The sequence below is a fragment of the Oryza glaberrima genome, chromosome 1 (assembly GCF_000147395.1).
Source record: "Oryza glaberrima chromosome 1, OglaRS2, whole genome shotgun sequence".
Lineage (NCBI taxonomy): Eukaryota > Viridiplantae > Streptophyta > Magnoliopsida > Poales > Poaceae > Oryza > Oryza glaberrima.
Window position 1 is genome coordinate 9,250,259 of NC_068326.1, and position 25,075 is coordinate 9,275,333.

A 25,075-nucleotide genomic window follows, 5' to 3' on the forward strand; every position below is an offset into this window, starting at 1 on the left:
AATAAATTATCATTTAGTAGTGTTGGGGATGTAAACCATTTTCATGACCTAAAAATATTATTTAATTGTGCAAGCAGAATAATGGTTTAGAAAATGTTACATAGACATATTCAGATTGACTCCTTCTGAGTTTTTCCATTAGATTGGTTCAGAAAATGTAAACATTGTGTTTCTTCTGAGTTTCTTCATCAGATTGACTCTTGAATGCATCCATATTTAGTACCAGTGCGTTTATTAGGATTGGTTGTTAGTATACTAGACGTAGAAGGGTTGATATGTGATCTTGGCCCTTGTGTTTTTTCGAGCTGCAAGTTTGTTCGCCTTAGAGGTGTGGCTTTTCTTGTTAGCAAACCTTGGATTAGTTTGATTTGGGCACAATATTTCCATTAGCATTTGCTAGTTTCTGTGGGTTCCTCGCCTAAGTGGAGGATCAATGTTTCCTTGAAAAATCATGTCCCTTGTACAATATGTTCATTGTTTTAACAAATCTTTTCTGTAAGTCAAGGATTGGGCAGCCTTTCTTTGTTGTTTCCTCATGACATGCACAACTGGTGTATGTTTCAATATACTAACATAAGTATTTTGGCCTCCTCATAAGTCATAGCCATTACACTAGATTATTTGTTCTCCTAAATGTGCCATGACCACTTATGAATGTAAAAGTGCACCATACACTTTTATTCTTCTTTTTTATCACCCTACACTTTTGGACTGGAACGCGGGAAAATTAAATATCAAGAAAATAAGTTGGTGTTATTCTATTCCATGTTAGACATGTAACTAACTCACAAATAGGATTTCAGTAAAAAAATATATATCTTTCTTTGGAAGCACAATTAGAACTAAACAAACGTTACTGCAACATATCAGTAAGAGAGTAGTTTCACATTAAAATCCATCTCCGGTGGAATTTTACAAAGTCCTTAAGAGTTGAAAAATATACATGTCTTTCTTTGGAAGCACAAGGACTAAACCATAAAATACCACCATATCATGAGAGGGCCAAAGTGAAAATATCGCTAAACGACTAAACCAATAAATCTTTTTCCCCTAAAAAAACCTCTTGCCATCCATTTATCACAAGTTCACATCTCTACTACTACCTCAATCCTAGAATGACTTAACTTTTCATCATTTTACACATGCTAATACAAAATTAAAAAGATTATAATGCCCTTCACTTTACCAAACTTCAATGCAAATGTTATCCACTTTAACGAATACCAACGCATTTGTCCTACACTTAGTAAATCCCAATGCATTTGTCTTCCATTTTAAGAAACTCTAATGGATTGATTGCTCTAAAAAATGTCGTTGCGGGACAAATGAAATGGGGATAGATGATGTCTTTGTAGGACGGAGGGAGCATCATAAGAATTTATAGTGTTTCAACTAGGATTTTTGTCCATCGCTCATCTCCGACAAGTCTTTGACGTGGCACAAGCAGGCGCGCATACACGAATTCTATTTCTGTTTTGTCTGTCGTCCGTCTAATTCTTTAGTTCCCTTTGAAACTATGCATTTTATTTTGCCCCTAGAGATTGACCTAATTCTCTCTTCGAGTTATGACTTCGCAAAGCAAATGGACTCGTTGTGTGTGGAAATAAGATTTTTGGTTGCCAAGTCAAATATAGTGCCACATGCCACATCCATCAATTCCACCACGCCACCAGCACCACCCAGAGGTGGTGAGGTTTTCACCTGACTTTCCCTTTCCTCCCCATCACCTTATCATGAGGTCCCTCTGCTCGGATTTGTGCCTCAATGTCACCAGCTCACTCCAGTCCACTTCCTCCTTCAACAAATCCGCAAACGAGTTCCTAAACCTCGGGAACATGTTTTTCCCTGACCATAGTCAAGATTCTCACTAGAGAGTATGGTTGTCATTCCTCCTTCCACCAAAATCTAAGTCTTGCCTCCAGTATTCCAGCTGCTCTGTAACACCCCAGGTAACCACGTACCTAGAGTGCCACCAAAACTACACTCAAAACCACTAACTCCCAAAATTATTAGAAATTTCGGCAGTCTCCCCTAAAAATACGAACATCAACGACAGGCAGTTATAAGATAACTCAATAACGATATAATCCACACAATCCAAACCATCCTAGCTCCATAAATTCCACGTGAAAATAAGGACCAAAACTTTAAATGACCTTTACAAGTTCTACGCAAAACTTATGCTAATCAGAAACATAGTCTGAAACTAAATTTCAATAGTGTGTAATAATATTGTGTGGTCTAGGGGTGCTACTCCCGTTCCATGCCGATCAATATCATTTGGTACCTAAAAACCAAATTAAGCACAAGAGTGAGTAAATAATACTCAGCAAGTACAATATTGAACTAGTAAAACATACACAGGTTTAATACAATAAGAAACCAATATGAAGGGTTGGATTTACTTTATTTTAAACCAAAGAAGTCAAAAGATAGTAGTTCCCTCCCGGGCAGGTGCGAATATCCTCTTAGCATTACCAGTAAGCCGAGCAAGCGTGATCAACGCTTCTCAAGGATCATGAATAAAGATCCAAATTGCACTCCCATGACTACGTATGGTCCTTGAATAATATAAATAAAACATTTGAAATAATGAAACATGAATAATATCGTGAATTTGGATATAAAGTGAAACATGAATAAGTAGCATAACATCAGAGCCATACGATTAATAATATCAAGCAATTGAATAATAAGTATGCAAGTAAAACCAAACAAAACAACTCAGATTGCCCATTGACAACAGGAAAACCGGGACAGCCATAATAGTAGGTCCGTTATCCGCAAATCGTTAGAGACAATTTAATTTAAATGCAATAAATAAATAAAAATCAGAAATTGCGAGTCCATTACTTCCAGAATTCATACATTTACATAGAAACTCTGTTAATTACATCTCCATAGAGAAAACCCCTGATTAGGAATTCCAACATAAAAATAGAATAAAATTACATGACCGCTATAAAGCTAAAAAGGAAAATCTATCCTAAAGCTCTAGATGTCGTAGCCGTAGAATCTTCTGTAGATTTTCATTTGTATGTTTATTTTGGACATGCAAGAATATGGAACGCCCTATGTAATTTTATAATTTCTGGTTTTTTACTCTGCCGGCAGGTGTTCGTGATGGCATGGCATTTTTGTCTATGTATATACAGGGAGCGTGGATCTCCTTGCTCATGCTGTATATGTTTTAGCACATGCTATTATATTTTTTTTTGTATATTTCCCTTAGGATCTAAGCGCGGAATCCAGCAGATGCATATCTTAGACATTTAATTTTCTTTCATCACGATGACGCCCTATTTTTAGATACGGCGTACGTTTCATGACTTTATCATTTATTTAATTTGAATGCTATGAAGCGGCTTTTATGCGCATGCATGTATTTTTATCATGCTTGATGTATTTGCATAATATAAGTAGAGCGAAATTTAGTGCTTGTATTTATGGCACATTACTCGCTTTCCTGGAGCCTATGCACATAACATATAGCTGGATATGTTAATTAGTATTATCATTTAATATATGCAGCATATATGACTCCTGTCTGATTTTCTTAAAATACTCACATGTATTACTACCAGTGCGATCTAAACCAGAAGGCGTAACCGTGCGAGTATTTGTTCACTTTGATATTTGATACTTATTATCAACATATTGTCAGAAATTTGCATATATTTATGTTTTAACCTTGTCAGTTATTTTTTTTTGAGGCTTATGAACCTACAACACGCATGCATGAATATCATTTTTTTTACTGCGCTTTATGTATGACGCAGGGAATGTATATCGCTTCGAGCAAACATATGGGTGCAGTGAATTCATGCCACTTTTGAATTATCTTAATTTTTACTCCGTTTGTATTACTACTCACACGGCTTGGAGCCGTGAAGCGTAACCGAAGCGAGTGTTTGTCTAACTTAAGGAGAATTATGCAAAATTTATGTTTAGTTTACGAAAGTGCTCAGGGGAAACGAGTGCAACCATGCATCTATTTCTTATTCCTGATCATGGCAAAGTGAATGGCACATTATTTTAATTTAGAGAAACATGGCTGAACACATGTCAAAACTAGCAGATATGCGTGCTAATTAATATGCTCAATTGATTTTTGTTTATCACTATGCCTGTATCACTACTAACACGGCTTGAAGCCATGAGCGTGACCGAAGCAAGTGCTTGTTTAATTTATGGTGAATTATGCAAATTTCATGTTTGTATCCGTGATTTGTATCCATTCGTAGGGGACTGAACCTGAGAGCGAATCTCGTCTAGGCTTGTATCCACTAACGGGACCAAATCAGAGGGTATTGTAGGATGACATGAAAAGAGTATGCATGGAAACCACTCCTAGACCCGTATTCATCTGGTCGGACCATAGGAAAAAGTGTGAAATCATGTTAAAAGCTATCAAATGAAGCGAACTTCCTTATCTCATACGTATTGGCTAAGATGAAGGACACAACAAAAGAGGCAAAATTCCTTTGGCTTGTACTCATGATGGCCAAGCCTATAAACATGGCAAGAACATAACTCCTTGGTTCGTACTCATTGGCCGAACCGAAGGACATAGCAAGAGAATACATTAACATGAGTAAAGGAAGATGAACTGTTGAGTTGCGATCCAAATTCATTTGCACTTAATAAAGGCCAGCTTTTGCCGTAGTGGAGCGGAGGCCCGTCGCCGGGAGGCTTGGGCCGGAGCGTAGCGGTATAGTGGTTTAGCCCAAGAGGCTATTTGGCGTCAAAAGTGTTTTTTGTCTTTGTTGTGTTCAGGGTGAAGGATTGTTTCAAGCTACAAGAAGGAATTTGTCTCAAGGTGGAGTTTGTTGAGTTGTGATCCAAATTCATTTGCACTTAATAAAGGCCAGCTTCTGCCATAGTGGAGCGGAGATTCATTTATGTTGTCACATGGCTTTAAGAGGTCTGAATTTGATATCTGTGTGTATATTAAATTTGTTAATGGATCACCTATATACTTGTTGTTATATGTTGATGACATGCTGATTTCTGCCAAGAGCAAGGAACAAATCACTACATTGAAAAAACAGTTGAGTAGTGAGTTTGATATGAAGGATCTTGGTGCTGCTAAGGAAATTCTAGGTATGGAAATCACTAGAGACAGAAATTCTGGTTTGTTATTTCTTAGTCAGCAAAGTTACATTAAGAAGGTTCTTCAGCATTTTAACATGCATGATGCAAAGCCTGTTAGTACTCCTATTGCACCTCTTTTTAAATTATCAGCTTTACAATGTGCTAGTACTGATGAGGATGTAGAATACATGTCTAGAGTTCCATATTCTAGTGATGTTGGTTCTTTGATGTATGCCATGGTTTGCTCTCGTCCAGATTTATCTCATGCTATGAGTTTGGTTAGTAGATACATGGCTAATCCTGGTAAAGAACACTGGAAAGCTGTTCAGTGGATTTTCAAGTACCTCAGGGGCACAGCTGATGCTTTCTTGAAGTTTGGCAGGACTGATAAAGGGCTTGTTGGATATGTGGATTCAGATTCTGCTGCAGATTTGGATAAGAGAAGGTCACTCACAGGTTATGTGTTTCCCATTGATAGTTGTGCTGTGAATTGGAAGGCAACATTGCAGCCTGTTGTTTCCCAGTCTACCACTGAAGCAGAATACATGGCTACTGCTGAAGCATGCAAAGAATCAGTTTGGCTAAAAGGATTGTTTGCTGAGCTTTGTGGAGTTGATTCTTGAATTAACTTGTTTTGTGACAGTCAAAGTGCTATATGCCTCACTAAAGATCAGATGTTTCATGAGAGGACAAAGCACATTGACATCAAGTACCATTATGTTCGCGATGTAGTCGCGCAAGGTAAGCTAAAGGTATGCAAGATAAGTACTCATGATAATCCTGCTGATATGATGACGAAGTCTGTTCCTGTTGCTAAGTTTGAGCTTTTCTCAAGCTTAGTTGGTATAGTGGTTTAGCCCAAGAGGCTATTTGGCGCCGAAAGTGTTTTTTGTCTTTGTTGTGTTCAGGGTGAAGGATTGTTTCAGCTACAAGAAGGAATTTGTCTCAAGGTGGAGTTTGTTGAGTTGTGATCCAAATTCATTTGCACTTAATAAAGGCCAGCTTCTGCCGGAGTGGAGCAGAGGCCCGTCGCCGGGAGGCTTGAGGCTTCCGCCACCAAGCTCCTTTGCGTGGCCCAAGTACTGGCGAGGTTTGAGCTCATCCCCTCCACCGTCGAGATCCTCCCCATGGTCGTTGGCGAGCCCGAGTTCATCTCCTTCGTCGTTGAGCTCCTCCTCGGGCTCGCAGTGCCGACGAGGTCAAGCTCATCCCCTCCGTCGTCGAGCTCCCTTCTCTCTTTCCCCATGGCTCACGAGCCAAACGAGCTAGCTCGAGCTTTCAAACGAGTCGAGCCGATCTAGGCTTCTAGCTCGTTAGGATAACAAGCCGAGTCGAGCCAGCTCGTTATCTTAACGAGCTCGACCGAGCCGAGCCGAGCTGGCTCATCATCTAGCCCTAGCTGCTAGCGATACTTTTTTTCCTTTCTTTTTTTCTTTTGTTGTTTAAATAGAGAAAGACTAATGAAGATCGAACGTCCCACATTAATTCGGTCACCGGGACTTCGTTCGGACTTTGATTACTAGAAACTTATAGTCTATTTTGCACTACTCGGCGAGCTCTACGCGCCCACGATTCCTGATCGCCTAATCGAACAATGGTTTAAAATTTAATGTTTTGCGCATTTGTTCTAATATTCCCCGAAATATACTAATTCGAAATTCGGGGTATTACATGCTCCCATCTTATTGTTGGGTCATTTGCATGATCATGATTTTTTTTAAGAGGGGGATCATTGATCTGGTTGTTGATTTTGTTGGGTGGGTAGGGTTTCGAGGAGAGCAAGTTTATGATCTCCGCCGGTGCCAAGTGCCCGGCAGAAATAATCATCCGCCAGAACTCGGAGGTTTGGCGATGAGGATATTGTCGAGGGTGGGGATCTGAATCCATATGGAGGACAACAACAGCATGGAGAGGTGACAAAAGATGTTTTGCAATGCTGACATCTATGACATGATCCACAATGCCATCGTCATCTCCAGCACCCCGTTTACACATTAGCACAGGTTTGGCCATCTGTAACGGGCGGCAAGCCTCATCTCTATCGGGTAGAACCCCCGTCACAGAGCAAAGGTCAGTGATGTGGTAAAATATCTCAATCGGGCATCCGGCCGTCACGAATGACACATATCTCAATCGGGCTAACATAAAAGCCCATCACGGATGACTCTCATCTCAAACGGGCCTAAACTATAGCCCGTCACGGATGACTCTAATCTCAATTGGGCCTAAATTGTAGGCCCGTCACGGATGAGAAAAAATCACATAAAAAATAAAATTCCAAAAAAACAAACCCTAGCCGCAGGCGGTGGCATCGCCGCCCGAGCTCGCCGGCCGCTCCCGCCGCCACCTACCCCTGCCGCCCCCCAAAAATCCACACCCAAAAACCACAGAAAAATTTATTCCCAAATCCACAATTTAAATTTGCATGACAAATCACAGTTAACAAATCCACAAATCAAGCACAGTTAACAAATCCAAATGTCATCACAATTTACATCACAGAAACAAATCCACTGGATCTTCGTCACCGTCGTCGAGAGATGAACGCGAACGCCGTCGGATCCATCCCTACCCACCGCGCGAACGCCGAGAGCCGCCGCCGCCGCCGGTGGGTAGGCAGGCGCCAGATCCGGCTCTCCCCACCAACACAGCCGCCGGATCCGCCGCCCCCTCCCCCGTGCCACCGCCCCCTCCCTGAGCCGACTCCGAGAACCGACGCCGGTGGGGAGGCAGGCCTCCTGAGCATCGCCGAGAGCCCTCCCTAGCATCGCCGCCGTCGCCGCCAGTGGGGAGGCAGGCGCCGGATCCGGCTCTCCCCACCAACACAGTTGCCGGATCCGCCGCTCCCTCCCCCGCGCCGCCGCCACCTCCCTGAGCCGACTCTAACAGCCGCTGCCGGTGGGGAGGCAGGCCTCCCGAGCATGGCCGCATCCCGAGCATCGCCGCCGCTGCCGGTGGGGAGGCAGGCGCCGGATCCGACTCTCCCCACCAACACAGCTTTCCCCCTCGAGTTCGAGTATTTCACCCAGTCCACGCGTGCTCAGGCAAAGCACACGTCGTGCGAAGCGCGGTCGGTATGCAGATGACGTGCTATACCGTTGCAACGGTATTCCGATATATAGTACTTCCTCCGTTTCACAATTTAAGTCATTCTAGTATTTCCCACATTCATATTGATGTTAATGAATCTAGATAGATATATATGTCTAGATTCATTAACATCAATATGAATGTGGGAAATGCGAAAATGACTTACATTGTGAAACGGAGGGAGTAGCCCTCATCACTCCTTTGCAAAATGTAATAGCTTTTGACCTTTAAAATTTATCCTAAATATAGCAACCTCATATTTGTAAAAGGTGAATTTTAGCCCCAAAATACCCATCATACTGCCCCCTACCATTCCTTGTCTTTATTATATCCTTAATTAGTCCAGCCATATATCTCACCCACCCTGAGAAGTGAATCAAATCATTTTACCCCCTCTATTTTACAACCATATCAAAGACCAAAACTTACAATATTTTAAAAAAGGATGGAGTATATCTTTCGATTCAAATAGCAGTAACTTGAGGGGCCAAAGTGAAAACTTCCCCCGAAACCCTGTCTTTGCCGTCCATTCCATTCATAGCCAAGCCAGCCGCGTCATAGAGCCGCATTAAATTCTTGCATCATCACGACACCACCACACCCCACGCCACAGCCCACAGCCCACAGCACATCGTCTTTTGCAAATTCAACGCAGCGCCAAAATCCAAAACGAAACCAAACGCGCCCCCGCCCATCTCCCCCCCTCCCCCGCGCGCCGCCGCCACCGCCGTGTGCCCGTCTCTCCGACCGCCGGCCGGCGAGAGCGTGCAGCTTAGAGTAGTCACCGCCTCCGTCGCCGTCGCCGTCGCCCATCGTCCTCATCCCACAGGTGCGTGCCGCGCGCGTGCTTGTCTCGTGACCCGTGTGTCGAGTAGGGGTGTCGCTATCTGCCTATCCAACCACGCGGAGATCGAGGCGCCGTTATTCTTCTTTTTTTATTTTTCATCAGGTCGCTTGCTTTCTGAGGCGCGCGTCCTCTTCCTCCTAATTCCCTTCCGTTTCACTAGCGGCGAGGGCGAGATCGAGGGAAACGTGAGTTAGAGTGATTAGCTCGCGATTTGTTAGGTGCTTAGGGGTCGCAGCGACTGCGTGGGTGGTGTTGGGGGGTTCTTGGGGGAACGGGAGATCGAGAGCTCTAGGGGGTTTGGATCTTGGGCTCGATCTTGGCTTGCTAGCTACGATCCTCTCGCTGTTCTTTGCTGCTTGGTTTGCTTGGGATCTTGATTTTTTGGGGGATCGTGATCGTCCGGTTCTTGATTTTCTAGGGTTGGGTAAGGTTTTGAGGAGAGCAAGCTAGGAGCTAGCTCGGGATCTCCGCCGGCGCCGGGCCGCCTGAGCTCGGAGGTCATAGACGCGAGGATCTCTCTAGCTCGTCGGGAATGGAGGGCGGCGGCGCCGGAAGCGGCATGGAGAGGTGGCGCGAGATGTTCCGGGGCGCCGACATCTACGACGTGATCCGCAACGCCATCCTCATCGCCGGCGCCGACTCGCCGCGGGAGCTGCTCCGCCGCCGCCAAGGCATCATCGAGTGGCTGTTCGCCGTCGCGCCGGTGACGGTGCCGGTGCCGGCGCCGCTCGCCTGCGGCAGGGTCGTCGACGGCGCCGGAAATCGCCTACCACCAGCAGCCATCCCCGACGGAGGTGGCCATCACCATGATGACAACGATGGCAACTTCGCCGCCGCCGAGGCACAAACCTCGCTGATCGATCAGCAGATACTCGAGGCTCTCTACGACGAGATCGAGGAGGATACGCAGGTGATCAACGAGGTGCTCCGCATCAAGGATATCCTCATCAACTACAAGGAGCAGGTGATCTATCTATATATTTCTTGTTCATCACTTGATCAGCCAGACGAAACGAAATTGAAAAGAACAAAACTTTTCATCCATTATCCATCCAGTGCTGTACTCATTACATAGCATTGAGGATGTTCTTAGAGTATATCACTGATTGATTAATTAATTATATCTTCATTTCTGTGACCATTTGCAGTCGGTTGACACTTTGTTCGACGGTCTGAGGAGGCTGCAGCTCATGCGGCTGTCTATCTCGGTGCTGAAGGTAGTACGTAGTGCAACGAAATGAAGATCTTTTTTTTTTCTGAATTAAAGCAGTGTTATCAAGGCATCAAGATCAAATGAGCATTATTTTTCGTTTGCTCTACTGATATTAGAATTTGAACCACCGATTATATTTCTTGCAGAGTACTCAGATTGCAGAAGCTGTTGCTCCGTTGAACAAGCATAGGTCACCGGTAATATGCAAAATAGCACGTGATCTCGCCAAGTAAGTTCGCTGCACTATTAGTTAATTAATTCCAGTTTGATGTTTATATATACTTGTGCAACTGCCAAAATAACAGAATGGCTAAGTATATGCAATGTCTGCGACCTGTGTATATATACATGACATGGAGGCTAGGGCTAGCTATTTATTAATCTTCTCCTTCACTAGGTTGTGTTTACTGTTTAGAGATGTAAAATTAAGGAACCTTACTATGTAGATTAATTCTCAACTCCTCTCAATAGTAAATACAAACTCTTGTGTGGCAATGTCCTGTGATTGTGCGATTAGCATATAATGGTTTAGCTTTTGGTAGTAAGATTGAGCTTTTGTTGGCATCTTCGATGTAAAGGCGAGATTGGATTCTATTGTCGAAAGAAAAAGGTTTTGAGTTCTATGAGCTACTGAGCTCCATCATGAAGCTGCTAACACCAGCCTCTGTGATTTTTTTTTTTTTAGAAAATGACAGTCGCTGTGATGCATTTGCTAAACTCATATATTCAACTTTCAATAGAACCTGAGGTATTATCCCTTTTTTAAAGAAAGAAAAGGGCGATTGGCTTGAGTATGCAGGATGATTAGCAAGATCTGGAATATTTTAGAAGAAAACTTCTATGGTACTTGAGAAGCTAGGTAGTAATATTGAAGTAGCACGATTTTAATCTAAATTTGGTACTACAGAAATTTACATTCAAAATTATGGTGCTTGCTTGATCAGATTACTTTTACAGCCACCATAAAATCATTCTTTTTTTAATTTTCACATATTACACAGTTCAATTGTTCGTGTGTGTGTGTGTGTGTGTGTGTTTATATATATATATATATATATATATATATATATATATATATATATATATATATATATATATATATGCGTGCTGCAACTGTGCTAACTATTCCTAGCTAGCTAGCATTTTATATGTTCATAAAGCTAGTGATGTCTACTGAAGTTCCCATTCGGTGCTACCCTGTGTTTCACCTGGACCTACTTGCTTGCATATTTGCTGTGATTCAGAGGCTGGAAAGGAGTAGCTGCAGACTGGATAGGAGCTTCTTCTGCAAATGCAGGTAAACTAGCTAGGTGACTTCAATTCTCTTGTGTTGTGTCTCAACATTTTCTAAACCATTAATTATGTTTCTTACACTACTAAATAATATTATTTAGGTAATGGAAATGGTTTGCATCCCCAACACAACTGAATAATATTGTATTTGTTATTAATTTGCAGACACTTCTCCAGACATATCAAATCCATCTACCGTGGAAGATGACTTCGGCCTTCCAACTCCACCAATGGATGTGGGAGCGTTCTTTTTGCCCCAGTCCACTGCCGAGCAATATGTATCTAAGGTAATTTTACATGTAAATTAAATGCTTCTTTTTTAGCTATAGTGCATTTTAACGCAGCTATAATTTGTCAACTAATTTTTCCATATTGATGAATGATGTTGATAATCTTGCTCTTGAACAAGATGCTAATCAATTTTTTGTTGCTTTCCATTTTCTTTTATTGCCACTACATGAAGTTTTTACATAAAGTGGATGATGATGATGACGAAAGTGAGTACAACAATTATCACTTGCAAACCTTTGTAAAGTATATTATGTTTCATTGATTAATAGGATTTGCATATCATGTAATAGGTCTAATACCCAATGCTAAAAATGATTGTGGTTTTGGCGGGTACAAGATGGAGATTGCAAAACCTGTAGCAAATATGGATGAAAACATATTGCGCAAGGGGCAAGATTTATCAAGACAACATGGTCCTCCAATGAGGCAATCAAATCTACAGATGAAACTGGTAGATCCTAATGTAAATACTATCCCCAAAATCCATGGTTTACCAATAAAACAAACCCCGCCATTAAGACAAACAAACCTACAACTAGGAAAAACACAAGGGCCGAGATTACATATCAAGCCAGCCTCTAGGTTTTCTGTAGTAACAACCAAGCCTAATAAACCCACACATAGTCAATACACATCAAGGAGTAAATTTAGTGAAGAAACTCAGAATAAACATGGTCTTGGCACGAAACCAAAACAGGCTCAAAATCATGCTATAGCCATAACAGAACAACGTCCTATTGCTGTTGTCAGAAAGCCACTTCCTGATCATGTGAGTGTAAGTTCATATTTAATATTTTAATCACTACTTTGTTGTGATTCTTCGAAAGGCTTTAATAGTAGTGTGATTTGGTTTCAGAAGTTGGAAAGGCAAGCAACAATATTAGAAGGCTGCAAGGTAGGTATAGGGAAGAGAAACAACACCAATATAGCTGATTTGCGACTAGAGGCAACAAAGCGCAAGCTAAATGATGCCTACCAGGAAGCTGAAAACAGTTAGTTAATTTATTCTCTATTCACATTTTGATATTATTGTTATTACTGGCGCGTAGTGGCGCTAAATGGTCTAATTGTGCATAACCTTTCAATATATATTTATCCAGAGAAAAGGAAGCGTTGTGTGCAATATGTGGATATGCATGACGTCATACCAAACTTACAGCAAAGAAAGGCCACTACTACATCAACGAAGCAAAGAAGGAATAGACCAAATGACAGGTTTTCTGTATCCAGGTCACGCAAATGATCCATACATTTGGATAGCTTATTCTTCCCATCTAGTTTGAATAGTAAGATATAAGGAAATGCATCAACATTGATCTTGTGCCTGTCGGAAATATATGATGTACTAACTCTATGCATAGGAAGTAGCTAGTAGTACATGTCTTTACTCTTACAAATTAAACTCTTTTCAATTTTCAGAAAAAACAAACTCTCTTACATATATAAGCAGCTGCTTGAAACTGGTATAGTACTACAAAACCACAGAACATTTTTTTGAGCAAAATTATTATTTTTAGAACAATCATTGAACATTTGGTTTAATTAATTAGAATTTTCTTTAGGGTCACAAAATGTTTCTTCATTATCACAAAAGCTTGTGTATTGAAGTAAACTTGTCTTCAGATTTTTCCACTTGGAATTAGTGGAGAACTATGATATAGTTCAGGCTTCAGATTATATATTTGCGTGCTGGTTCCTCACTTTAAATTGTTCAGAAAATCATTTGTACATTGGTATGAAGTATATTTTTATTTATACCAGACATAATTCTTCAATCTGATGTTACTTAGAATCTTTGAAATCCTCTCATTTCTCTTGCATAGAGTTTAACTTATTCAATTAGTCGTGTGTTCTCATTTCCAGCTTACCGCATGCATGCATTTGCTGATTTAATTTAATTAGATGCTCATGCAAAATTGTTCGTGCAGTTTCATGAAGTCCCCTAATTTTATCGTTATATGTAACCTTGATGACACTTTTAGCTTCATTTTATGTTATGTGAATGTCGTTGATCTTGGTTCTTACCATAATGAGGTCAGAAAAACTACTATTCCCCTCTGATGATAATACTTATTTTGGACAAAGACATGATCTCCAAAACAAAACTCTAACCACTACTTTTTATTACAATATATATAGAAATATCAATATATATATATATAATATTTGATTTTATTGAAGTACTTTTTAAAACTAATCTATACATATGGTCATCATATTTGTAAGACAAATATTTTAGATGTTATTTATAGTCAAAGTTTTTAAAGTTTGCATATAGTCTTATATATCCAAAACGATAAATATTATCAACCCGTAAGGAGTAATGAAGATGATAGTATTTGTATATGTGTACCATTTTATTTATATATAGTACAATAGGGAGTAGATTTTTTTTTACAGAATGGACTATATAACCCAGCCTCTACGCTACCCTAAATAGATTTACACGGCCAATGTACGGAACACATATTTTTTTAAGTAATCAAATGTATTTATATCAGTAGGGGCCTATTTGTTTTGAAGGAATTTCAACCCGTGGAAATAGCAAAAGTGGAGGAATAGGAATGCATGCACACTTCAATCCACAGGAATTTTTCAAGAGATTTGAGTGGATAGAAAACAAATTATATTTTCTCTCTACATTTTATAGGAAAATAATATTTTTTGGTTTTTGTATATTTATATTCCTATAAACCAAATTGCATTCATATGAATTAATTATTAAAAATCTAAATACTTTGAAATTCCTCAAAAAACGAATATGCCATACATATGTTGATGCTGGCAAGTACTGTGTCATGAACAACTGCATTAATATTGTAATATGCTCACTGTATGTACGTAGGGTAAAATAATTTTAGATACACAATGAGCATATGCACATTGCGTTAAAATGGTGAATGCATCCGTGCAGATATCTTAAAATCATAGGAAGAAAACTAAATTGAAAAAATTGGCTGCGCTATATTTTAAGATCAAATGAAACAGTCAATAGAAAAGGTGAAATAGAATCGATCATGTACTTGACTACTTGAGCTAGCCACATGGGGGGCGAGCGTAGGCCTCCCCAATGAAAATTCTATATCCCTATCTACTGATTAAAGTAATGTGATTTAGTAATTCGCTAATTGGCCCTCCTTCTATTACCAAGGGAGGCAACCGAAGTAAGTTTATGGGGCTTTGGCCTTCTGAATTTTGATTGTTGTCGTGTGTTGTGTGCTGGTCTTGCCCAGGGCTGACATGGGTTGTGCTACCTGATTGGTTTTAAAATCTGCACTATATGCACACAAACTAATTAAAGCCGGTTATTTGTTGTAAATATTTTCTCGCTAATCCTTGTTTGCAAATCACCGCAAAAAAAGGTTTTAATCTCATTAGTTCAGTATATATCATTAGTGCTTACTATTTAAAATATCAGACTTATAAACAATATAGATCGAATATTTGCTTGCTGCTTCGTTTTGTCAAGATCTTTTTTTTTTGTGCTTTTCAATCTACAGTAAAAGAAACTTGATACCTCTCATATATGTACTGTAAAAATTCTCAATTATTTGCGTGCAATCAAAAAATTGAAGTGTGTATTTGTTGCTTTTTATTATTATTGTCACCTGTCCATGGCCCCCTCATATTTAAATCATGGCTAAAACTAACAGTTGAATTCGGAAGGAATTTCTGTTTCTATGGGTCCATGCATGCATATGTAGCAGCCTAGCTAGCTGAAGATGGATGGCTGGAGACGGGCTGACGGCCCGATCTGTTCTAATGGAATTCATGCATGCAGCGGGTAAACAGGTCTAAGATGACCAGCAGGCTAATCGATCCTAAAGCATCAAGAATTAGCAGTCCTCATCAGGTCCCAAATCCCAAGCCTAAAACGTCAACAAATAAGAAACCGGAGGGAGTAGCTTTTAAAAATATTGTCACCGTCAAATTTATATTACTAATCATTTATGAATTAATTAATGTACGGCCTCGCGAGTGAGCCTCTCGGACTCTCGGCCCGTGCGATTAATCAGATCATCGCATGCAGGCAGCGAGCTGTAGCGATGCTCGCCTGCCGGACGGCCACGCGCACGTACGCACGCATTCACTGGTCAGGCTCTCTAGACTATAAATATACGAAGACACTAATTACCATGAGTTCATTCTGGTTCTTTTATTCAGGATGCTATGTAAGCATAGACCGCATGATAACGTGCTAAAAATAAATTAATGACATGGACTGATGGACACATAGTTTGGAAGGAGATTAACTAATAGAGACGCATGGTTTGGAAAGAGATTAACTAATAAAGTACAGCACAAAGCGGCTAACTATACAAGCATGTATAGCTGTATTTGGCCGGTTGGCTGGTGGGCCCTTGACGCCTGGGGGCTGCCCACCCTGTCCTAGGACCGGCCCTGGCTCTGGACGCAGATTCAGTGACATTCTCCCGTGATATTCTCGGTGACATTGAGTCACTGACACGTGTAACCCACATGTTCCTAGATCCACATGTCAGTGATTCAATGTCACCGAGAATGTCATGGGGAATGTCACCGAATCCCAATCCTCTGGCTCTAGTGCTCGATCGACCAGTCGACCGGCCATGGATGAAGGGAATGACGCTGAGCTGAAGCTTACTACTGTACCAGTACATGCGGATCCTGATTCTTTATCCCACATCGCCATTTCGTGCGGAAACCGCGGCCGATAAATCACGCAGCGTCCCTGTCTCCGATCGCCGGGCGTAGCGGGTTTTAGCCTCGCTCGCTTGCTGAGCTGTTTCATCTTAGGAAAAAGTTCACTCGATGTCTATCTTGTTATCGAGTTTGAAAATCATTCCCTGAATCAGAATGTCGGATATAACGCGTCGCTAATATTTTAAAACCGGGTCACTTTAGGTCCCAAGATAGTATTGTTCCAGATTTTAGCTGATGTGGCCGTTGATATGATATTAAAAGCAAAAAAAAGTTAAAAATTAAAACCCACATGGAACCTGCATCTTAGTGCTCTTGGGGCGCTCGACCGCCGCAGCGATGGTTGCAGAGGTGGGCGAGGAGGCAGGCACCGCCGCGGTGGGATCGCATCAGCAGCGGAACTCCATCAGCACGAACCGCTCGACGCCTACTTCTCAGTCGCTAGCTGCATCCCTCACGTCGACGCCCTCGCTGCCGCAGCGCGTCGCCCCTACATCAAGTGCAACAACTCACAACTGTGGCGTCCGAATCGCAAGGTCAAGTGCGACCGCGCCCTCAACTCCGCGACGACTTCTCCGATCGCCTCCGCCAACTTTGCTATGACAAGGTGCATGCCCCCAAGCTCTTTTTCTTGCACCTCCTCTACGCCCAACCGCCCAGGTACCCACCTCCATCCATTGATCAGCAGTTCATTCAGGATGTGGATTTTTTTATCCCTCGAGGGGATATCTACTCATTCCTTGCATGTCATCTAAATAGTTATAAAAAAATTAAAAACAATTGACAACATAGATTAATATAAAATATATCACTCCACATACATGCAAGGTCAAATTCGACTTCTATAAGTTGCAACAAATTAAACTAAAAATAATTATCGTACATTCGCAGTTATATTTGTTCTTTTTTTTTGTTACAAATTGTAAAAGTTGAATTTTAACATGCATGTTTATGGAGTGATAAATTTCATATTACTCTATCTTGTGAATTTTTTTTAAATTTTTTATAACTATTTATGTGACATGCACGAAACGAGGGGATATCCCCTCAAAGGATGAAAACACTTTTCCGTTTATTCGGATGTGTATTTTCATCCCTCGAGGGGATATCCTCTCGTTGCTTGCATGTCATCTACATAGTTATAAAAAGATTTTAAAAAAATAACAATATAGATTAATATAAAATATATTACTCCACAAACATGTAAGGTCAAATTGAAAAGTACGCGTTAGTTAAACAACTCAACCAAACTAATCTGCGTGTGAAAATTGAAAATAAAACTAATGATTAGTTGATAGTTGCAGAGTGTATGGAGATTCTTGGATTGATTGATAACAATTTAGTGCAAACATAAATTTTTTTTTAAGCAAAGGGCAAAGCCCTCCATTTCCATTAGAGAAATGTAGAGATTCTTTACAAGAGCAGAGTCTGAACCTCAGAGGTAAACCTCCCAGGTGCTCAACAAAAGCAGAGGATAACATCGTGCCTAAAGCACAAGCTAGTTTTTTCCTGAAAAAAGACCCCCACATCTGCTATTCAGACCTACGAAGGATCAACTATCCAAAAACCAGAAGGATCAACTATCCAAAGCGCCATCCAAATTGTGACTTGAAAACTTCACTTACTATTTGTTTTAGCAGTTATACTCCCCATTGCAACTTTCCTTGTCTTTCCCTCGAATTCTGCAAAATGGCCTAATCCGACATTAGAGAGCAAGCGTTTTATAAGAATATCAATAGGACTATTTGGTAAAATATGATCAAAGCAGGTTTTATTTATTGCTTTCTAAATAGCTCAGATTACAGCTGCCACACCCACTAACATTAATTATTTTGTGGTTTTATCACATGTTTGAATCCAAAAACTTAGCATGTGCTTCAGGTCTTTAATCTGTTTCATATCAAAAGCACAAATCACAACATTCCAAATAAATCTTAGGATATTCAAAAAAAACAAATGCTGGATTGTTTCTTTTTGTTCACAAAACTGACACAGATCATTCCCCTTCTTCCACCCCCTTTGAATTAGATTGTCTTTGGTTAAAATACTCTCCTTGATCAGTAACCACATAAAAATCCTGACTTTCAAAGGAACTTTGATTTTCCAGATTTTTTTTTTTTAAGAATCCCTCATTCTTACAAGCTTGTGTGATGTCTCAGGTGGTCAACGTTGCCTGAGGCGGCTCGCTCTACCAGGACGTGGACCACGAGCTCCCCTCCACCTCCACCTTCACCTTCTTTCTCCATCCCTTGAAGGAGCAGGGATGAAGCAGATGTGCCCCCTTCTTAGGGAGAGGAGGGAGAGGGAGAAGAGAAAAAGGAGAGGAAGAGGGAGCGGAGAAGAATTTTTTTTCGCAAACGCATAAAAGGAGAGGAGGAGAAGAGAGGAGAGGAGGGGGGTTTGGAGCAACGCCGTCCCGAAATCCAAGAAAAACACAGCGCTGCACGGCGCGTTGGCACCCCTACGCGCAATTGCGGAGAACTCGACATTGTTGCCGGCAGAGGTGCTATGTGCGGCGGACGCGGTGGGTGGGGGCTTCGGGGGTTCCCTCTCCAATCTTGCTATTTCGTGTCGGCAATTCGGTCCTGTCAGTGATTGGATCTCTCTTGCTTGGGGTGCCAGCCTTGGATCTCGCCGGTGGCCGAGTTGTCGCGTTGCTTCTCGCGGTCACTAAGAGATGAAGAGATAGAGGAGAAGATGCAATAAAGGAGGAAAGAGAGAGAGAGAGAGAGAAAGGGAAGGAAAGAAAATTTTGAGAGGGTACAACTTAGGACGCACACAAACATACACCACACTCACACCACAACACACGTGCACACATCCGTCCATGTCCCTAACACACACTAGGATTTAGATACCACAACACACGTGCACACATCCGTCCGTGTCCCTAACACACAATAGGATTTAGATTGGAGGCACTAGGCCAAAGTACACGGGAAACGTGCAATACCACTAAACACGCACGCCTGTGTACCCTAGTCCCTAATGGGACCACCTAAACGTGATCCCTGGGAGCTGGGGAAAAATCCCGATGAGGCAACAGGAAAATTCGCTCCCTAGGAGTCGAACTCGCGTCGGCTGATGCGAACCACGGCGAAACAATCAACTGCGCTAGTTTACACTGGTTTGGAAGTTATGGGATACGTCCTATCCAGTTTTATGGTGCATGGACGAATTTTGGATTCGAAAACAAATTGAGAGACCTAAACTAAACTTATTGCCGTGGCATTGAGCAAGCGAGCGAGGCCCCTAGGGGCTAGGGCTGCCATGGCGGGGAGTAGAGCTGGGTGAAACTTAGAGGGAAAAAGTACACCGAAGGTCCCTCAACTTGTCATCGAGTTACAAAATTGTCCTCAAACTGCAAAACCAGATATCCGGCGTCCCTTAACTAATCAAAACCGGTCACAACGGGTCCTTCGGTGGTTTTGACACCGGTTTGTCCTACGTGGCGGCTGAGTCAGCGTTGGACCCACGTGGCCCCCACATGTCAGGCTGAGTCATCTCTCCCCTCTTCTCTCTCTTCTCTCTCTCCTTAGGCCGGTCGGCGGGAGAGGAGGGCAGCGCCGCGACAGCGGCAGCCCGGCGGAGCTCCGCTGCGGCCGTGTGAGGGCTGCGACACCGGTGGGGGAAACCTTGGAGTTGGGCGGCGGCAGAGGCACGGGGAGACGGGCAGCGGCCAGCGCTTGAGGAGACGGGCTTGAGGGGCGGCGCCGCGTAGCGGGGTGGCGGATGGGGAAGCGGCGCGGCGTGGCGGATGGGGAAACGACGCGGCGAGGACGGTGGAGGGCGAGCAGGAGTGGCAGGGCGGCGGTGTGCAGCGGGACGGCATCCACCTCTCCCTTCTCTACCTCTATTTCCTCCGACTCTTCACCGGTGAGGAGGTAGCGGCGCGCGGCAGCTTCCAGGAGAGGAGCAGCGCGTGGCGGCCAATCTCCCGATCTCTTCCTCCTCCGCCACCGCTATATGGATCCCGCCGCTCAGCTACCGGATTTGCATGGCCGCGGTGATGGTCCTCCTCTTCTCGCGCGGCTTGGCGGAGAGGGTTGAGGAGGAGGAGGAGTTGAAGTGCTCGCCGGTGGGGAGTAGAAAGTCGTCGGGACGACGGCGTCACCGCGTTCGAGCTCGACCGGTCGTGATTCCGCCTCCCTCCATGCACGCTCCCCACCATGGCCACCGCCACCTACGCCGACGGCGAGCTCGTCGTCACCGTCCCCAAGGGCGCCGCCCCTGACGACGACGGCGATGGCGATGGCGCCGCCGCAGCCGTGCTTGGAGGCTCCGGTGCGCTCGACCTGCGCGCTCGTCGTCGGCCGCCGTCCTTCGACGTGAGAACCTCCTTCCCCTTCGCCCCGAGCACCGCCATCGCCACCACCCACCGCTGCCGGCGGCGACAACGAGGGATTAATCTTTCCCTTCCCCATTTCTCTTCCAAGCTTCTCGCTTCTGGTGGGCGACCCCCTCCCATGGGCCGGCGCCGGCGAGGGCGAGCGGCATGGCCAGGACGCGGCCGGCGAGGGCGAACGGCGTGGGCGGGACTCGGCTGGTGAGGGTGAGCGGCGCGGCTGGGACTCGGCCGGTGTGGGCGAGGGCTCGGCCGGCGAGGACGAGCAGCACAGCCGGGACACGGCCAGCAGCGCTCCCGCGCGATGGACCTGCGGTCGCCGCTACCGCAGCGTCCCGACCGCCAGACCTCCTCTCCACCCGTCGCACGCCATGCCAAGAGAGAAGAGAGAGAGACGAGGAAGGGAGAGAAAGAAGGAAAGAGAAAGCTGACGTGGACAGTCTGACATGTGGGGCCCACGCGGGTCCCGCGCTGACTCAACCGCCACGTCGGACAAAACCGGGGTTAAAACCACTGAAGGACCTAAAGTGAACGGTTTTGTAAGTTGAGGGATGCTACATATCTGGTTTTATGGTTGGGGGACGATTTTGTATCTCGATGACAAGTTGAGGGACCTTCGGTGTACTTTTTCCAAACTTAGAGCCGTGCCGGGCTAGCACGGCACGGCCCATCGTGCTTCGTGCCAAAATGGGCCGTGCTCGTCGTGCCGTACCGTGCCAGCACGGCCCAGAACATGTGGAGCCGGGAGCAGCTCGCGCGGACCGCGCCGCGAAGGCACGCCGGGGATGAGGTTGGGTGGCGGCGCTGCTGCTGGTGTTGATCACGGCGGCGTGCGGCTTCGTCGTCGTGCTTCTCACGTGGAATAGAAGCAGTCATTCAGTCAAAGCTGCTCAAGCTGAATGGCTGAATGCCTCAATGCCCGATGTCGATGAGCTCGCTGCTCACCTGCTGCCAGCTGCCTGCTGATGGGCTGTGACCAAGTACTGCTGCCTGTAATCTGAAATTGAGGGAAATTTTGATAGGGAAAACGATGGCCACACACTTTTTTTTCCCAGCCGGCTCAGCAATTCTAAGATTTGATTTACCTAATTAAAAAATATGCACTGTATTTTTTTTCTCCCATTGACCGCAAATAACTGACATAAAAATTGGGGGAAAACAAATTTATTCATGACATGGATACAAAGTTGTTGCCTCGTTAAAAAAACTTACACCCTATTAGAGTTCCCCCGGTAAGGAAAAGAGTGAACAACTTGCTTGTACTATTACATATATTAAATTATTAAATTTGATTGACACCGTCGCTATTAGTGTTGATGCCAAATTCCACCAACGCGTCTGCCGCTGCATCGGCAATCTCTGAATCCTCTGGTCCGCATTGCATCCTTGCATCATCTTCCATCCAGTCTTTAAGGCAAAAGATTGCCTCAACCGTCTCAGGTGCAAGGGATGACCTCCATTCTTCAATAATTATTCTAGCCTCACTAAATGCATGCTCTGAAGAGACAGATGACGATGGAACTAGTAGAGCATCCTGTGCAAACTGAGGTAGCACAGGAAGAATTCGTTCTTTCTCTTTCTACCACTCAAGGATATCAACATTTTCACCATCAAGTGTTCTATCGTTTTCTGTGTGATTGGTGTTGAGGTAGTGGTTAAACTCTGCACCCGGGTTCCAATTGGCCTGCTCCCTTATGAGGAGGCATGTTCCTTGCCCTTGATCTTCTTCCACAAATTTATTGCACTTGATTTGTTTTGTTTTTTTTTGTGGGGATTTCATTATGCACCTAGTGAGCACCACTTAGCTTAGTTTGGTACGAACGAAAACCCTAAACAGCTCATCTTTATGATGATAAGCTTCTGAATAATCAAAACCTAATGCATCACCTATTTATATGAAAGCAGCCTCCACGGAGATCCACGTGACGGCACCCATCGAGTGAGCAAAGCCCCTAGGGTTGTCATGGTAGGGCACCGGGGTGTCTAGAGGAGGAAACGCCCCACACAGGTGGGGACAGGTAGGCCAAGCCAGCCTTTGCGTGTGGGACAAGGTCAAAGGCGGAGGGAGATCGGGCATTGGTCGTGTTCTCTGTTTTTACCGAAGGTGAAATTAGGACACAGAAACAAGAAAGTTATTAAGGGGTTGTTTAGTTCACTATCACAATTTGCCTCACCATGTCACAGCTCAAGTTAAACAGTTTGACCAAGTTAGATGTTCGTTCGGTTCATATCGCACTTATGACAAGATTGTTTCATCATGACATGGGTTCTATGTCATTGGCACTAAAGTGAGACAAGTTTGCTCTATGGTTGAAGTGTGACTTCATTTTTTTTTGCCACATATTAGCCATGTTAGCCATAGAAGTATGGCACGCTTTGGCAACGTGGGATTGTAGGTATGTCAACCAAACAACCCTTAAAGTTTTGATTATTACAAACTCGAAAAATAGTAAGTTTTCATAAAAAAAATACACATTTTAGTATAAAAAAATATGCTAACCTAAAGCGAAATAAAAATATGTATTTAATCGGAAAACAACAGGACATAGGCTCTGTTTAGAGAACTAGCCAAGAGTTATTTTGAGAGTTATTTTTTAGCACAAGAAGATAGCCCTTTAATAAAATAGATCTAAGTTGTTTGGATCCAAGAGCTATTTTGGTATTTAATGCACTTTCCCATGGAGAGAGAGGGAGAGAAAGGACACTTTTCCAATGGACCCCACCCGAAATAGCCCCAATTAGCACCCCTTGAGGAGGATAGTTTTTTGGGTGGGTTATTTCCAAATAGCCCCGTAAGAGCATCTCCAAGAGCTTAGCCAAATGGCTCTCTAAGTTAAATTTTGGCTATTCTATCTAAAAAACAAGCTCCAACAGCTTCTCTAACTCACTGGCCAAGCTATTTGGCTGGCCAAATCCTCCTCCTCACTAGCTAAATTTGGCCAGTCTATTTGCCTGGCCATTGGTGGGCCCCACAGCCAATCTCCTCCATCCCCCTCTCTCCTCTCTCTCTCGCATCCGTCTCTCCCCCATCGACGCCGGCGCACTGCTACGGACGTTGAGAGCTCGAGCACGGCAACCAGGCGATGCGAGGAGGAGCATTGCTACGGGAGGCTTAGACGGCGCCCGCCCCGCCGCTCGCCGCCGCCCGCCGTTCGCCGCAGCCCGCCTCCTCCGCTCGTCGCAACCGCGGCCTTCGCTCGCCGCAGCCGTCGCAAGCCGTCGCCCCGCCTCCGCCAGCCCCACCGTGGCCTTTGCTCGCCGCAGCCGCTGGCCTTCACTCGCCGCAGCCGTCGCCCCGCCTCAGCCCGCCCCGCCGCTCGCTGAGCCGCCGCCCGTCGCCCCGCCGCCTCGCCTCCGCCTCCGCCCGTCGGCACGCAAGTCGTCGTCACCGTCGCCGTCCGCCGTCGCCGCACCGAGGTAGGCGCCGTCCGCCGTCGCCGCACGAGGTAGGGGTGCCGATGGGGAAGGAGTAGTAGTACTGGAGGGAGAAGGGAGATGTAGTATGTGTGGGGAAAAAAAGATGGAAGAAGGTTAGTTGAGGCTGACATATAGGTCTTATTTGTCATTGACTTGTAATGGAGATGATAGATGGAGAGGCTGTTGGAGTAAACAAGAATTTGATTTGCTAAATTAGATAGAAAGTTGGCCAAATAGATATTTGGAGAGTCAGAATTGGAGAGACTGTTGGAGATGCTCTAATAGCTCACCTGTTTGAAACTTTTAAGCTATTTAGAGCTATTTGAGGTATGGCTAAAAAATAACCCATGGATCCATGGATCCAAATAGGGCCACGGTACTAGTTTCGACGTAAGAAAATAATGCCACACCAGAACCGACGCTAGTGATCTGACTGAGCGGAGTTGGCCGGCGGCCCGGCGCCAGCTACAACTACAAGCGTTGTGGCAAGTAGCAAGGGCCTGAAGTAAAAAAAAAAAAAAAAAAAAAAAAAAAAAAAAAAAAAAAAACTAGCAAGGGCCTGCGCCGTGAGCCCGTGAACGCCGGCTTGGAGGATGGAAAAACAACCTAGCACGGGCCTCCACCGTGAACGCAGCAGCTTGAGGATGGGAGAACTTGCTGTGCATCAACGAATAAAAAAGACAAGTAGCGTGCGCAAGCGGCAGACCGGGGACCAGCTTTGAGATTGCAAGTCTGTTTTGAGACGAGGCAATCACCACAGTGTAGCACCACTCAACAGCAGACGGCAGACAGCAACAAAGCAGCC

The 25,075-nt window shown here is 44.1% G+C and overlaps 2 protein-coding genes across 2 annotated transcripts; both read left to right on the forward strand.

The window, feature by feature from the left end:
- Positions 1-9,563: 9,563 nt before the first annotated feature.
- On the forward strand, positions 9,564-10,477 carry LOC127760206 (probable mediator of RNA polymerase II transcription subunit 26a). The gene is made up of 3 exons (XM_052284426.1): positions 9,564-9,995; positions 10,180-10,248; positions 10,391-10,477. Exons 1-3 carry the CDS (start codon positions 9,564-9,566, stop codon positions 10,475-10,477), a joined length of 588 nt encoding a protein of 195 aa, XP_052140386.1.
- Positions 10,478-12,165: 1,688 nt separating this feature from the next.
- On the forward strand, positions 12,166-13,071 carry LOC127771547 (uncharacterized). Its single transcript, XM_052297475.1, has 3 exons — positions 12,166-12,597; positions 12,685-12,820; positions 12,929-13,071. Exons 1-3 carry the CDS (start codon positions 12,166-12,168, stop codon positions 13,069-13,071), a joined length of 711 nt encoding a protein of 236 aa, XP_052153435.1.
- Positions 13,072-25,075: the final 12,004 nt, after the last annotated feature.